General features: G+C 34.6%; 1 protein-coding gene across 5 annotated transcripts in view; it reads left to right on the top strand.

Moving 5' to 3' along the window:
* Positions 1-11737, top strand: part of LOC133180929 (neuroligin-4, X-linked-like) — a 105556-nt gene extending 93819 nt beyond the window's left edge. For all 5 annotated transcript variants that reach the window (XM_061315391.1, XM_061315390.1, XM_061315388.1 and 2 more), the window contains exons 2-6: positions 7548-7697; positions 8844-9032; positions 9228-10032; positions 10125-10228; positions 10587-11737. In XM_061315391.1, coding sequence (XP_061171375.1) covers positions 7548-7697; positions 8844-9032; positions 9228-10032; positions 10125-10228; positions 10587-11491 — 2153 coding nt within the window. In that variant the 3' untranslated portion in view covers positions 11492-11737. The remainder of the gene's footprint in view (positions 1-7547; positions 7698-8843; positions 9033-9227; positions 10033-10124; positions 10229-10586) is intronic.
* The last annotated feature ends 3967 nt before the right edge of the window (positions 11738-15704 follow it).

The raw sequence follows: 15704 nt of genomic DNA, 5'->3' as shown, positions 1-15704 counted from the left end.
CTCCCAAATTTTGTGAGCGCGATTACTCGGAGATGTTTCGATAGATTTTCACAATTTTTTACAGGATAATAGGTTGATATGTGAAGTTTATATAAAATTCCGTTTTTTGAAAAATTCACTTCCGGTCGGAAGTTATGACCGAATTTCAAATTTTAAAATGCACTTTTGTCCGGTGTTTTTCTCAGAAGGGGTTTGAGGTAAAGATGTGAAATTTACAGGAATAATAGATCATGACATTCTCTTTGTTTCTACGTGATTTTCGTTTGTGTCTGGAACTTCCTGTCTGAACCGGAAGTGAATTTGTGTTTCAGTCAATTTTCGAATTTTTTGTTTTTAAATATATTTTCAAGATATTTTAAGGCGTAATAGCGATACGTCCATAAGAGCCAAATATATGATTTGTTTTGAAATCAGATCACCCGTTTTGTAGATTTCAGCTATTTTCGTTTTGCTTAAAAAAAATCAAAGTACTGAAAGTACTGAGAGGGCATTTCTTACTTTAACTTACATGAAGGTTATGTTTACTTGTTTCTCTGCATACAAAAATCAATACATACAGTATCATATATAAGAATGAAGACTATATTTAATTGCAGTAAATATCAAAGTACCTGAAGTACTGAGAGGACTGTTTTAGATACCCAATTTTTTCTAACTACAGTTTAGTATAAACAGGCATGTTTTTCTATACATAAAAATCAATGCATACAATAAGTTACCTATGGAAGCTATTTTCATTAGCCAGTAAAAATCAAAGTACCACAAGGACTGAAAGAATATTTACTATTCTTTTTTACTTTGACTTATATATAGATGTTTCTCTAAATGCAAAATTCATTTCACTACATGTATTATAATTTGTCATGTTTATATATAAGGATGGTGGATACTTTCATTTTTGTAGTGAAAATCAAAGTACTGTAAGAACTGAAAGGTTGTTTTCTAGATACCCCCCCCCCCCCATTTAACTTTTGAATTTAAAATAGTTTAAATATACTTCTACTAATGAAAAAAAAAACATGCATACAATATCTTATATAAAGACAACAGATACGTTCATTTTTGCAGTAAAAGTCAATGGACTGCAAGTACCGAAGGGACAAATTTAAGATTCTTTACAACTTAATTATTACATACTGTACTACATAAAAAAATCAATGCAAATGGAATCATATAGGAACGGAAGACCTTTTTGTTGCCATGGCAACAAGAGTCTAGTTATTATGTTCCCCAAACGAAGTTGGGGAACATATTGTTTTTACTCTGTTTCTTATTATTATTATTATTTTTCTTCTTCTTCTTCTTCCTGGGTACTTTTTTGTCCGCGAGTGATCTCGTCAACTACTCAACCGATTGAGGTGAAACCTTTTTAGGGTTAATAGGCATGTTATGTAGATTTGCGGAATCAAGGTCATTTTGCGCGCACGTGCATGCACGTGCGTGCGCGTGCAATGCGTAAAATGACTAATATACTTGATATAGCTGTAACTTTTATATATTTTGATGAAATGCTTTGATACTCAAAATATAAGGATATATTAAAAGTGTAAACAAGATGACATGGTCAACATGCACATGCATGCACGTGTGCGCACGCGCAAAGCGTAAAATGACAAATATACTTGATATATTCGTAACTTTTATACTTTTTGATGAAATGCTTTGATACTCAAAATATTTATATATATTAAAAGTGTAGACAAGATGACATGGTCATCATGCACATGCATGCATGCATATGCATGCACGTGCGCGCGCGTGCAATGTGTTAAATGACCAATATACTTAATATAGCCGTAATTTTTATATTTTTTTATGAAAAGTTTTTATATTAAGAATATACAGATATATTAAAAGTGTAGACAAGATGATGTGGACATCATACTCATGAATGCACATGCGCGCGCGTTCAATGTGTTAAATGACCAATATACTTAATATAGCCATAACTTTTATATTTTTTTATGAAAAGCTTTGATACTAAGAATAAACAGACAAATTATAAGTGTAGACAAAATGGCATGGTCATTAGGAACATGCATGCAGGTGCGCATGCATGCAATGCTAAGATGACCAATATACTTGATATAGCCGGAACTTATTTATTTTTTGACGAAATGTTTTGATACTGAGAATATAAAGATGCATTAATAGTATAGATGAGATGACATGGTCATCCTGCACATGCATGCACGTGCGCGCGCGTGAAATGCAAAAAACGATCAATATACTTCATTGCCTTATTTAATGAAGCTTACAGGAAATAAGACACCAAGAGGGTGTTGGGGAGCGTTTGGGGAACATCTGTAACGGTCCCCGTTACAATTAATACTAGTTATTATTATTATTCTTTTTTTCTACTTTCTTCTCCGGTACTTTTTTGTCCGCGAGTGTTCTCATAGAACCACTCATCCGATTGACATGAAACCTTTTTAGGGTTAATAGGCATGTTGTGTAGGTGTTCGGAACGAAGGTCATTTTGCGCGCACATGCATGCACGTGCGCGCGCGTGCAATGAGTGAAATGACTGATATACTTGATGAAGCCGTAACTTTGATATTTCTTGATGAATTGCTTTGAAACTCAAAATATAAAGATACATTAGTAGTCTAGACAAGATAACATGGTCAAATTAGCATGAACTCACGCGCATGCACGTGCGCTCTTCTCTGATTGGCTGATACAAAAATCTCAATAATTTCCTTGTTTTTTGACAAAATACTTTGAAATTTAGAATATAAGTATATATTATAAGGTGCTACAACATGTTATATAGGAAATTTCTTGAAAACACGCGCATGCAGGTGTGCTGCAATCTGATTGGTTGAAACTTTAAATGTCTATAACTCCCTTGGTTTTCAACAAAACAGGATGAAATTTATGACATGGATAGGCACATGGAGCTCCTACATTATAATACTATCAAAATTGAATGCAAGGACCTGCATGTGCATATGCTGAATTCTGATTGGCTAATACTTAAAGGGTTACATCTCTCTTATTTTTCAATGAAATTCTTTAATATTTAACACAACTGTATGTATTGTGAGACACTATAAGAAAATTAAAGTGAAAAATGTAGAAAACATGTGCAAGCACATGCGCTGAAATTTGATTGGCTAATACCCATATGGCTATATCGGAGTAGTTTTCCAATGAAATACCCTTAAAAATAAAGTGTCCATCTATATTACAAAAGTATTCTCTAATTTATTTAAGCTTGTAGAAAATGGGCCATCATAAGGGATTTGGGGAGCCGTTTGGGGAACATCTGTAACGGTTCCCGTTACAATTAGCACTAGTTTCATTTGGTTTTAACTCTACTGCAGAAGAGCTTATGCGAAAGGTGCTCGTTGTCCATCTGTCTGTGTAGCTGTTCGTTTGTCTGTTAAGAGGAAGAAGGACAAACAGCTACACAGACAGATGGACAACACTACTCCTTCCACGGTTTGTTTACACGTAGACTGAACCAAGATACCCAGCTGCTCTGCAACACTTTTTGATTTCAACACCGGTGTTGCCATGGTTACTAAAAATAACTTTTTTTTAAAAATATATCTCCTACATTTTTGCTCTTATTTTAATAAAGCTTATTCCCACAAGGTTCTTCTGAATCAATAACGTTCATAATTCCATATATCGGATTTTTTTTTTTTTTTTTTTTTTTTTTTTTGATTTCGAGGGGTTTTACTAGGTTGCTAAAAGTAGAAGTTTCTTTATATTTCTTTCAAATTGCTACTCATAAATATTTGCTTTTGACCAGCAGTGTTGCCATGACAACAAAAATAGAAACTTCTGTAAAATTCTATCAAAACGTTATTCCTCCTACGTTTTTTTTTTTTCCTGATTTCAATAAAATTTATACAGAGGTATATTTTACTGTGCTACACAATGCTGTAAATCAGTTGTTCATTTTAATAAAAAAAAATCTTGCAATGGTTACTAAAATTAGAATAATACATGGAATTCCTACCAAACATTACTTCCCCTTTAGTATAGCGTTAACTTCAATAAAGATACACACTTAGAAATAACCAGATACATAAATCTTTATCAGTTTTTTTTCTTCCACTATTAAAAATTCAATCCAGTAGGACTATATCTCCGATTCTCATTACTGACTTCTGGATATTCAAGCATTCGGATTAAAGAGTCTTATCTGTGTATTTAATTTCTACTGTACGTAGTTGGCCTACACAAATATCAAAAACAGGATATTTGAACCTCCTTGAAATGGTCTTTAGCTTTTTGTACATTGAAATTGCTGTAGCGATTAGAAAAAAGTAATATAACTTTGGCTCCCCGTTTAATCATTTGCTAAAAACGAAAATGGAACGTGATTAGCTTTGAAGTTCCATCTCTGAGACAAAACAGTGTTCGGGAAAGCCTAGCTTCCTGTGAAATTTGGTCTTTGTAATAGTTGATTAGATAACGTCTGGAGAAAAACACACCGCGCTACTGCATCAGCATCTTATGTCAGGTTCTGTAGTCCTAAATTATGAATTGATAGGGCATCTTGTATTCCAAAGGCCTCGTTAAATGAATATGAAAGGGGCTGTTTTCTTCTGTAGTGTTTACACTTATTGCCGCATTAAAGATTTCCATTAGTGGATTAGATTCGGAACGAATTAATGCAAGTCTGAATATTGGTTAATGTAAAACTTTAATCAAAGCATCTGCACTGTATAACTGAATAAAAACAAATATACTTAATGCAGATTTTGAAAGAGATTTTGCTTGAAAAACCAGAGGACTATGAAATAAATTATAATTAGTCCACAACTTGACAAATACCTAAACTAATGAATAACATCGGTAATTACGATACCTAAATCATGTGACGTGTTAAGAAAATGAGAATTGAAGGTATTCTATTGTTCAGACAATAAAAGTTGGGAAATTTAACGAAGACATCTTCAGAATATTTCTTTATGGTGTCGAAACGAACATCCATTTAGCTATAACATTTAACGTAGCTAAATGGCTTTCCGTCCTCTTTGTAAATGATGTCATTGACGTGTTTTAAATAGATTTTATTCTGTCTTGGACCATAAGAAAAGAAATTAAAAGAACTCACTTTTTTTATTGTAAACAAATTACCCTAACGCATTTTTGAATTATCTCAAGTTTCTGATTGTGACTCACGATCTTTTGGGAAAATAATAATTAGAGGTAATATTCTGTTTTTGTCTGTAATAATTCATTTGCAAACTTGACCGATTTTAAAGGCATTAATGAGTCCCGTGAGTAAATATTTCCAGGAAGCACAACTGAAAGTGATTTGTGAAGCAAATATAACATATTTCTCTTTTAAGAAAGCAGAATCCAGACTTTTTATTAGGTTTTCTGTGATCGATTTCAGATATTATAGCAATATTTTGATGATATGTGACATCTCGAAAAGAATTATGCTGGAAAGGTAATTAAAGTAGGACCGAAGTTTTACGCATTCGGTTTTAATTTTATACACCGACAATAAAACTTCAGTTATCACTTTGCTACCGAAATATTCAAAGAAACATTGGGGAAAAAAACAATTAAAAGAATAGATAATAATTAACAATAAAAGAATTCCTCGGAAAAAAAAGCGACGCACCTCAATTGGTCTTAAAGGCTTGAGAAAGCAAGGAAAGTCCGTGCATCAAAATGTAAAAATGGCAAATGTCTCCGTAATTTCCTGTAAACTGTAATGATAACACTGCATTACAGAACCAGAACATCCGTATTTTTTATACAAATTATCTTGTATTCTGTTTTTCTTTACACTAAAACTGTACAAATAATATTCATAAGTGATAACCAAAAATGAAGGGTTTTGGTATAGGGGCTTGTCTTCCGGATTGTTAAATGTAAAATAAATTAATAAAATTTTGCATCTACTGTAAATACACTTAAAAGGTTGTTACAGTTACGATTCTGACACTTTCAGACAAGAAATACCATGTTTAAAAAAAACGGACTACACACCTATATACATAAAGTCAGCATGTAGGTGAGTTATGTTTTTTAGCGTGGTGGTATGGGATACCAAACGAAACTTCTCCTACATATTTATGTACCCAAATTAGAAGTATTTGAAATACCCCCACCTTTCAGTATATTAAAGTGTAATTTTAATAATTTTTTTTATTATTTTAATGAGAAATACAAAAATGATTTTTTTTTCTTGCATAATTCTTTTTTCATAAGCTTAATATTATAGGCAGGCGTTTGCTAATATAAAGTGTATATAAAAACAAAAATGACAAGAAATATGTCTTAGTATTTTTTTAATTTTCAACAAAAAATAAGCGTAAAAAACTGGGAAAACTTTATTTCTTGAAAACAGACGGATAGCATTTCATGAAAGTCTTCAATAAGAATGTATCTTAATATGTTAGCAAAGTGAAATAAACAAATTGAAAATATATGTATAAATGGAAAATATAAAATGCATTTAAAATTTTTTGAATTAAAAGATCCGAGCGGAAGAGTTATCCTTCTTTATTTTCCAAGGGTTGAAAAAACCTGGGTTTTATTTTAGAAATGATGAGCATTTTTTCCCAACCATAAAAAAATCGCACTTTGTAGTTTTCAACTTTGAGCGGTTTTGAAAACAATGCATGGACAATCGCTTTCCAGGACGTGTCTTGTTCAGAGCAATTGCATTCATCTGAACGTTTTGGGACTATATACAACAGCTAGCTGATTTGTGACCAAACAGTTACTTCTTGAATTAAATAACAAAAAAGTCCAGCTGTGGTTAACGTGATAATTGATTGGTGATAATTCAGCACAATGTGAAGTAATCGCACTTATCCATGCCTCACCGCACACAAGGTGCTGTACAGTTACTCAAACAATTGAAATACAGCTTTTGCTTAAAAGTGTTCAAAAGCAGCAATGTTGAAACTACCTTTTACAGGGGTTTGCTTTTTTAAATGTCCGTTGTACAATTATAAGTAAATTTATATACTTGCGATTTTTTTGTCTGTTTTTACTTAAAATGCCGACTTGTGAGAACTTGCATTGAAATAGGCTTCAGAGTGTTCTTTTCAACGGTGTAACTACAAATTTTGACCCGATAATAAGCACTCATGCAAATCAAAACAATACTTCAAACGGAAATACGTCATAACGTGGAGGTATCCCATACTACCTTAAAGAAGATTCAATATTTTATTAATTTATTTTACATTTAACAATCGGAAGACAAGCCCCCTATGGGTTTTGATGTATAACTTAATAATATATGAGATCATATTTCTTTGTAATAAAATTTTGCTGTTTAAATACTCTAAGATATATTGTATGTAAATAAGCATGCAAAGATATGTCTTATATAGACTAATACGGGCTTTTTTTTGTTAGTTTATTAGTTGTTTTAGATTTTCAAATTAAAAATAAAAATGATGGACAGAAATTACTTCAGTCACTGTTAAGACGTTTAGGAGCGATTAATTGCAAAGGAATAGAAGAAGGATGACACAGGCCTGGTAGTTTATTCAATGAATTGTTCAGATATCGAAAGGTCCATTTGATTTTCAGCCTCTTTTTTGACATTTCAGAATGGACAGATACCACACCTTTTGCTGTAATGGTTTTTGTCCATGGCGAATCCTACGAAATAGGGACCGGAAATGCCTATGATGGAAGCGTGTTGGCGAGTTACGGTGATGTGATAGTCATAACCATTAACTATAGACTTGGCGTCCTTGGTGAGTACTACTACGTCTTTTTTAATCACTCCCGCATTAAAACAGAAATTCTGATTCTCATCCTACAGTTGTTAATACATGTAGCGAGTTATCATTAAGCAGAATTTGATTCAGTATCGAACTATTTCCATATTTTATTCCTAAGCTGATAACGCAATTTTATTTTATTTCAATGTATTGTATTCTTTTTCACTTTGAGAGATAAAAATTGCTGCATTGCAATAATCTGACTGGACAAATTAGATGCTGTAGGCATATATCAAAGTATAATTGTCATAGTAGCGTCTCATTTGGACTTCTTTTAAAATACATCACCATATTTTCCTTATAATTAAACGCATCTCTATTCTTAGAACAATTCTATTTGAATTAATGAAGTTTTATGTTATTCTTTATTCCCCTACCATGAATAACAACTTAGTTTGTCTTTTAAATATTTTTTAAAATCCCTTTATTCACTGACAAGGAAAAGACAAAATACGTTTTAAATAGAAGTCGACATGCGCAAGTGCGCTTGTTTTATCGTGTTTAAAAGATTTCGCTAATTAAAGTGATATATGTGCTTTCGATAATATTTCTCACGAAATATTGTTAAAATAATATTCCCATATCACAGGAAACCCTTCTAAATCTGTAGATCTGTGTGAATTTGAATTCAAATTTGGCAAAACCACTGTTTTGTTTCGTGTGGAAATGTGTTGTTTTCATTAAAGGGGTATCATATAATCGAACTGCTTATTTAATTATTTTGTATTACTTATGTGTAGATATATTTTAAAACACCATGGACTCTATTTTATGGTAACATCCACAGATTGTTATTTCTATTTTATGGCAACATCTATTGTTAGGAAGACATTGCTGTAAGTTGAATATACCTGTAAGTCCACAAAGGGTAAAGTTCATTAACCTGTTCTGTTTTTTTTAAGAAGCAAGCCCGTCAATTCTGGTAAAAATTATTTATACGAGTGCGCTCAATAATTGCCATTACACCTATAGAAATCAATTTTCATCCCATGTGTGTCTCGTTTTGTTGGCATATTGATAATTCAGTATTTTCAAAATAACGCAGATTTTAATTTCAAAAAGTAAAATTTTTTAGTTGTATCTCAGCATGCTCTTATCTGTTTCTTATTTCCTGTTAAGGTTTCCTTAACACTGGCCACAGCTCGGCTCAGGGTAACCAGGCTCTGATGGACATTCTGGCCGTGTTACAGTGGGTTCAAGACAATATTGCTGCTTTCAACGGAGATCCCAAAAAGGTCACGCTATTTGGCCATGGGCACGGAGCCGCCCTAGTCAACATTTTAATGCTCTCCTCATTAACAGAAAAAGGTACTCTTGTTCATTCCTTTCCCACATGCACAGTCACATTGTAAACTATGTATTGGCTACCACCCATTAAATAAAAACAAATATAACACAGCGATTATAAACAGAAAAAACATGTATGTACAACTTAAAGGACTTTACTTAGAAATAAATTAAAAGCTTGTATAATACCATAGATGTTCTTTCCTTCTTTTGTAGAAAAATATTTTCAAAGAGCTGTTATACAGAGTGGGTCAGCATTGAGTCCGTGGGCCGTGTCTTATGACTCGCACTCCTGCGCTCATTGGCTAGCCCGAAACGTCAACTGTTCCAGTTTCACCAATGACGTCGAAGGTCTAACAAAGTGCCTCAAAAGTCGTAGTGCTCAAGACTTGGTCAACAGCTCGCCAGCAGCCCCGAAGTATTACTCGTGTATGGCCCCTTCACCCAATCCTTATCGTGAGATTTTCAAGGATTCAGTGGAAAACTTGATGAAGCAATCACATAACACTTTTACTACAATTCCTGTAATTTTTGGGGTAACGAGCAGTGAGGCTTATATGTATCTGAAACAAAAAGAACTCACAAATGGAATAAGTGAAGAAAGGAAGTCACAGATACTTCGAACATTTGTTCTGAATAACTTCCGGTTTAACCGTCAAAAAATATACGAAGTTTTGTATCATCAGTATACCTCGTGGGATACCGTACAAGACGACTTCACGCGAAGAGATAACGTTTTACAGCTACTGAGCGACGGTTTATACGTTGCTCCATTGATTAAAATGACGCAACAACATTCTTTGAACACAGATACTTACTTCTATGCCTTTACACATGCCACAGTGTCGGACACAGCTCAGTATCATAACTGGACAAGCGCGGTCCACGGAGATGAGCTAGCCTACATCTTCGGAGCTCCTCTCGTAGAGGGTGTGACACCGTTCTCGGACAAATTCACCCCTATGGAGAAGGAAATTAGCAAGACAATGATGTCATATTGGACAAACTTTGCCAAGACAGGGTATTTTATTATAATTCTTTTCGATTGACCTTTAGATTTTCAAGTAGATTTGTTGCTTCTCATGCCGATGAGATACTGTATTTTTATTTCAGGGACCCAAACAAACACGATGGCGAGTTGACGTTTGAACAGAAAATTCGCAGTAGCCCAGGTTGGCCAAAGTATGACAGGAATCAGCAGATGTTTCTTCACTTTGGTAAACATTTGATTTTTAAATATTCGTTTATTTATTAATAAAATAGTTGGTGATTCTAAAATACTCACCAAATGTAAATACAACTGTATATTTTAATCTGAAAATTAATAATGCAGGTAACATAGACACAATGAATTCTGTGGCTCATATCTAACCACCAGGATTCTTTTTAGATGTACATGTACAAGCTTCCTAATCATTAGGCATGTTGCCACGAAATGTATGCAGCGTTAAAAACTAATGACTTAATGAAAACAAGTAAATGTAATCAATTATGCAAATAAAAATAATTAGCAGTCACTGTAAGAAACATGCATTGTGTTTCCAGACAACTTTATGGTTTTTTCGCATATTTCAGGTTCAAATACCTCAGTATCGAGTCACTACAGAGGAAAACAATTATCACTTTGGTTAGATCTAATTCCTAAACTAAACAAACCAATGAAACCAGTGTCTGACCCGAGAGAACACGAACTGACAGACCAAAACAACATGGCGACCTTTGATGAACCCCACAGACTGATTACAAATTTCAAAAAAATGTTCCCATCCCACCCACCAATTCCTCCATCACCGCCTCCATTTAACAGAAGCGGGGGATATAATCCTCTTGGTGATGCTGGTAGTTCCAAGGAGAAGAAGAAACGTGAAAACTCGCTGGAACAAGCGAAGCCACCCTCAGAAAGACAGGCTGGTCAGGAGTCCAAGCTTAGTAACTCTGTTCCTTTGAGTATCACCGTAGCTATTGGATGTTCGCTGTTATTTATCAATATATTACTATTTTCTGCTGTTTATTATCAAAGGCGAAGGATACAGAGATTAAACCGAGAGGCAATAGAGCAGGAACATATTGATCCCAATGATTTTCCAGATGGAGGACATAAGTCACAGAAAGAGGAAACAGTAACGAAAGAACCGCCCGACCGTGAAGCAGATGTTGACCTTCATAGTAAACCTAATATTCAAAGTAATCCTTTATATTCTGTGATAAGTAAGACTCCCAGTGACGTTGCGCAAGAATCATCGCACGAATCATTGTCAACTCTATCGTGCGCATCATCAAGTGTTAACCAAAAGAACGTTATAAATCATAAATCGAGTGTTCCGCCCACTCTACCTAAAGACGCCCCCGTGATACAAAAAGACGCTCCTTTAGGCAATATATCAAATTCCAAATATGCAGCGAATAATACCAAATCAAAAGATAAAATGAACAATATTCGAAATTCAACAGCAACAAATGATACGATAACGCTAGTCTGACAATGATTGACTGTTATAGTCTTTTAACGTGATTATAAATTGGTCGAGTGTAATTACGTTTTCAGTATATCATATTATCATGATCATATTTTCCATCTTTGTTATACGTCTGAGAGAAGTAGAATTGAGGAAAACCAAAATTATGATTGCATTTTTAACGTGTACATAAGTTATAAATCATTGCTTCTTGTTGTTAAGTCATCGTTATTTTTTGTATGCATATGAAAAATAAAGGAAAAAGTACCATGGTTTGTTTAACCTCTCTAGAACCACTGTCATTCAAACTTACAATATAGTATCTCTCGCAAAAATTAGTAAATCTGCTTTTATTCAGTTGGTTAAACTATCCTGCTTTTGGAAATGACTCAGAAAAAAATAAGGTGGGGTAAATTAAATACAAAATTCTACAAAATTATTACCAATCGATGAAAGAAAGTAGTGAAATGCTCAATTTGGTGATATACTAGCCGCTCCTTTTCACTTAGAACACCCAGAGCAAGAAAAAAGCATCAAAAGCCTTCCAAAGTCACAGTGAAAATTTGCAAGATTTTGTTATGAAAAATAACAGATATTTTATTTGTTGAATTGATCAGGACGTGGCTTTACAGATGAAAATTCACTTATGCTAGTATTTTTTGAACAACAAACAAGACTACAAATGGGTATATATCCGAGGAATCCAAAAAGTAATGTCACAACTGCTATAACATCTTTAACAATGGAAAGTTTTCAACAAGACTTTATAAGCTAATACCTCTGTATATTTTGACTTATGCTCTAACATTTCATTAAGATATATTCAATACTTTATGAAATATTAGAATAAACACAACGCTGGCTCTTTTCTATCGCCGCACGGCAAGAATGTACCGATGTCATGACGTTGCTCCTCGACACTCATTTTGAATTTGGTGATACATAGGGTTTAGAAAAAAGGAATGGATTTAACATTTGGACAAAAAAGTAATTTTAATACTTCAACCAAAAAATAGATGGTTTATAGCAAATAGCTGTAAAGACTATTAAAAAGAAGCAGTAAGAGCGGCGACATTCTTGCCGTGCGGCGATAGACAAAACCTAAATTTTAAGACTATGTCTCTTTGTCCAATGAAATTATGTATAATCACATATACATGTATGGTGGCATATTTCTGTCCCCCACATGCAAGATAAATTATGCCAACATGCAATAAAAGTAAGTCATCATGCAAGATAAATTTTTATGTCTACATGCAAGATAATTGTGTTGACATGCAAGTTACAAATCTTTTAAGGGAATCTAATTTAACTTACTAGCGCCAGTATCTGACATCACGATGCAACATATTTATGTAAACATATGATCTATTTATGCTGACATACATGTGTACGGTATACGGGGGTTGTTCGAAAAGTTCGCGTACTTCTGTCAAAACTATTTTATATAATTAACGTCATAATATATTTAAATTTGGTAGACATGTTTTAGCAATCAATTCGAATGATTTTAGTCAAAAATTTCAAATATATCATGATGCATTTTAAACATATTAAAAATTTAAAACTGCGAAATTAGGGTCACGGAGCAGGTTAAAATTTTAGTAATTTACAAACAATATAATACTTAACAAGTAAAATTGATAAAGCATCAAATCAGCCACAAACAAAATTTACGATGCATTTTAAAAAGTATTTCGCAAGAAAGCATTCAAGGAAAGCGCACGATATTCAAAGCTGAAAGAGAACATTTTCATTTCAGAATGTCTTCAAAGCAACCAAAAAAAAACAAACAAAAAACCAAGATGTGTTTGTGAAACACTGATGCCCCCGTATGGCAGCTTATGGCGAAGGTTAAAGTTTCTCAAATGCAAGTCAAAATCCAGGCAAAAAGATAAACATATGTAATCAGAGATTGCAGAGCTCACCTCAACGAATGTTGTCTTTAAGTAAGACAAAGTCCCACACTAAACTAATAACCTTGGAGTGTGCATCCCTAGATGCAACATTTATGCAATTTTGGTCTGATAGGGCTTGCAGTTACTTGGGAATAGATATCTGAAAACTTAAAACTAGTCACTCATCCAGAAAATGTAAGTCAAATCCAGCATCCGAAGCAAGTTTGAAATTGTTCGTCCCTTGATGCATCATCCATGCAAGTTTTGTTCAGATAGGCCTTATAATTACTTGGAAATGAGATCTGCTCCAAAAACTTTAACCTGGTTACTCATCCGGAAAATGTAGGTCAGATCCAGCATCTGAAGCAATTCCAGTAGTGTGCATCCTTAGATGTATCATCCATGCAAGTTTGGTCAATATAGGGTTTATAGTTACTTGGAAATGACATCTGCTCCAAAAACTTTATCCTGGTCACTCATCCGGAAAATGGAGGTCAGATCCAGCATCTGGAGCAAGTCCAGTAGTGTGCATCCTTAGAAGTATCATCCATGCAAGTTTAGTCAATATAGGGCTTATAGTTACTTGGAAATGAGATCTGCTCCAAAAACTTTAACCTGGTTACTCATCCGCAAAATGTAGGTCAGATCCAGCATCTGAAGCAAGTCCAGTAGTGTGAATCCTTAGATGTATTTTCAATGCAAGTTTGGTCAATATAGGGTTTATAGATACTTGAAAATGACATCTGCTCCAAAACCTTTAACCTGGTCACTCATCCGGAAAATATAGGTCAGATTCACCATCCGAAGCAAGTCCAGTAGTATGCATCCTTAGATGTATCATCCATGCAAGTTTGGTCAATATAGGGCTTATATTTACTTGGAAATGATTGATTGATTGTTGTTTAACGTCCCTCTCGAGAATTTTTCACTCATATGGAGACGCCACCACTTGCCGGTGGAGGGCTACAAATTCTGACCTATACTCGGCACTTACGGCCATTGAGCCGTGAGGGATCTTTTTCGTGCCAGCACCTACTGCGACACGGGACCTCGGTCTCATCCGAAGGACCGGTTTCCACGTCCCACAGTGGGATTCGAACCCTCGACGTAAGGATCAACTCCTTACTCCGCGACTCTAGAGCAGACGCTCTGACCACTGCGCCACGCGGGCGACTACTTGGAAATGAGCTCTACTCCAAAAACTTTAACCAGGTCACTCATCCGGAAAATATAGGTCAGATCCAGCATCCGAAGCAACTCTAGTAGTGTGCATCCTTAGATGTATCATCCATGCAAGTTTGGTCATTATCGGGCCTATAGCTGCTTGGAAATGAGATCTACTGCAAAAACTTTAACCTAGTCACTCATCCGGAAAATGTAGGTCAGATCCAGCATCCGAAGCAAGTTCAGTAGAGTGCATCCTTAGACGTATAATCCATGCAAGTTTAGTCAATATCGGGCTTATAGTTAATTGGAAATAAGACCTGCTCCAAAACTTTAACCTGCTCCCAAAACATTAACCTGGTCATTCTTTAGCTGAAATTGCAGTATCTGAAACCTTGGTTGGTACAATGAAACTCACTAGAAGCATCCTCTATGCATCTCTGACTAATATAGGCCAGAGAAGTACTTGAAAAGAAAACTGCTCCAAAAACCTTAACCTGGGACACCGACGCCGAGGGTATTACATAAGCTCCCCCAACTTCGTTGAGGTGAGCTACAAAAATGTTGGTACCCAAAGAAAGGTCTTGTCTCGAGGAATATACCTGTGAAATTTGAAAGACCCAGCTGCAACTGTTCAAAAGTTAGGGCGAAGGATAAAGTTTTTTAAAAGTAAGTAAAACGTCAAGGTCAAAGTGGTTGGTATCCAAAGGAAGGTCTTGTCACAAGGATTACATATGTGAAGTATGAAAGCCCTAGCACCAACCATTCAAAAGTTATGGCCAAGGTTAAAGTTTTTCAAAAGTAGGTCAAACTCCTAGGTCAAGGTCAAAGTGGTTGGTATCCAAAGGAAGGTTATGTCACAAGGATTACATATGTGAAGTAACAAAGCCTTAGCATCAACCATTCAAAAGTTATGGCCAAGGTTAAAGTTTTTCAAAAGTAGGTCAAACTCCTAGGTCAAAGTCAAAGTGGTTGGTATCCAAAAAAGGTCTTGTCACAAGGATTACATATGTGAAGTATGAAAGCCCTAGCTCCAACCATTCAAAAGTTATGGCCAAGGTTAAAGTTTTTCAAAAGTAGGTCAAAATCCAAGGTCAAGGTCAAAGGGTCATAGTGGTTGGTGTCCAAAGGAAGATCTTGTCACAAGGATTACATATGTGAAGTATGAAAGCCCT

The sequence above is a fragment of the Saccostrea echinata genome, unplaced genomic scaffold, assembly GCF_033153115.1.
Source record: "Saccostrea echinata isolate AGI-Se365-2 ecotype Australia unplaced genomic scaffold, CSIRO_AGI_Sech_v1 ptg000008l, whole genome shotgun sequence".
Taxonomy (NCBI): domain Eukaryota; kingdom Metazoa; phylum Mollusca; class Bivalvia; order Ostreida; family Ostreidae; genus Saccostrea; species Saccostrea echinata.
This window is presented reverse-complemented; position numbering and strand designations above follow the sequence as displayed.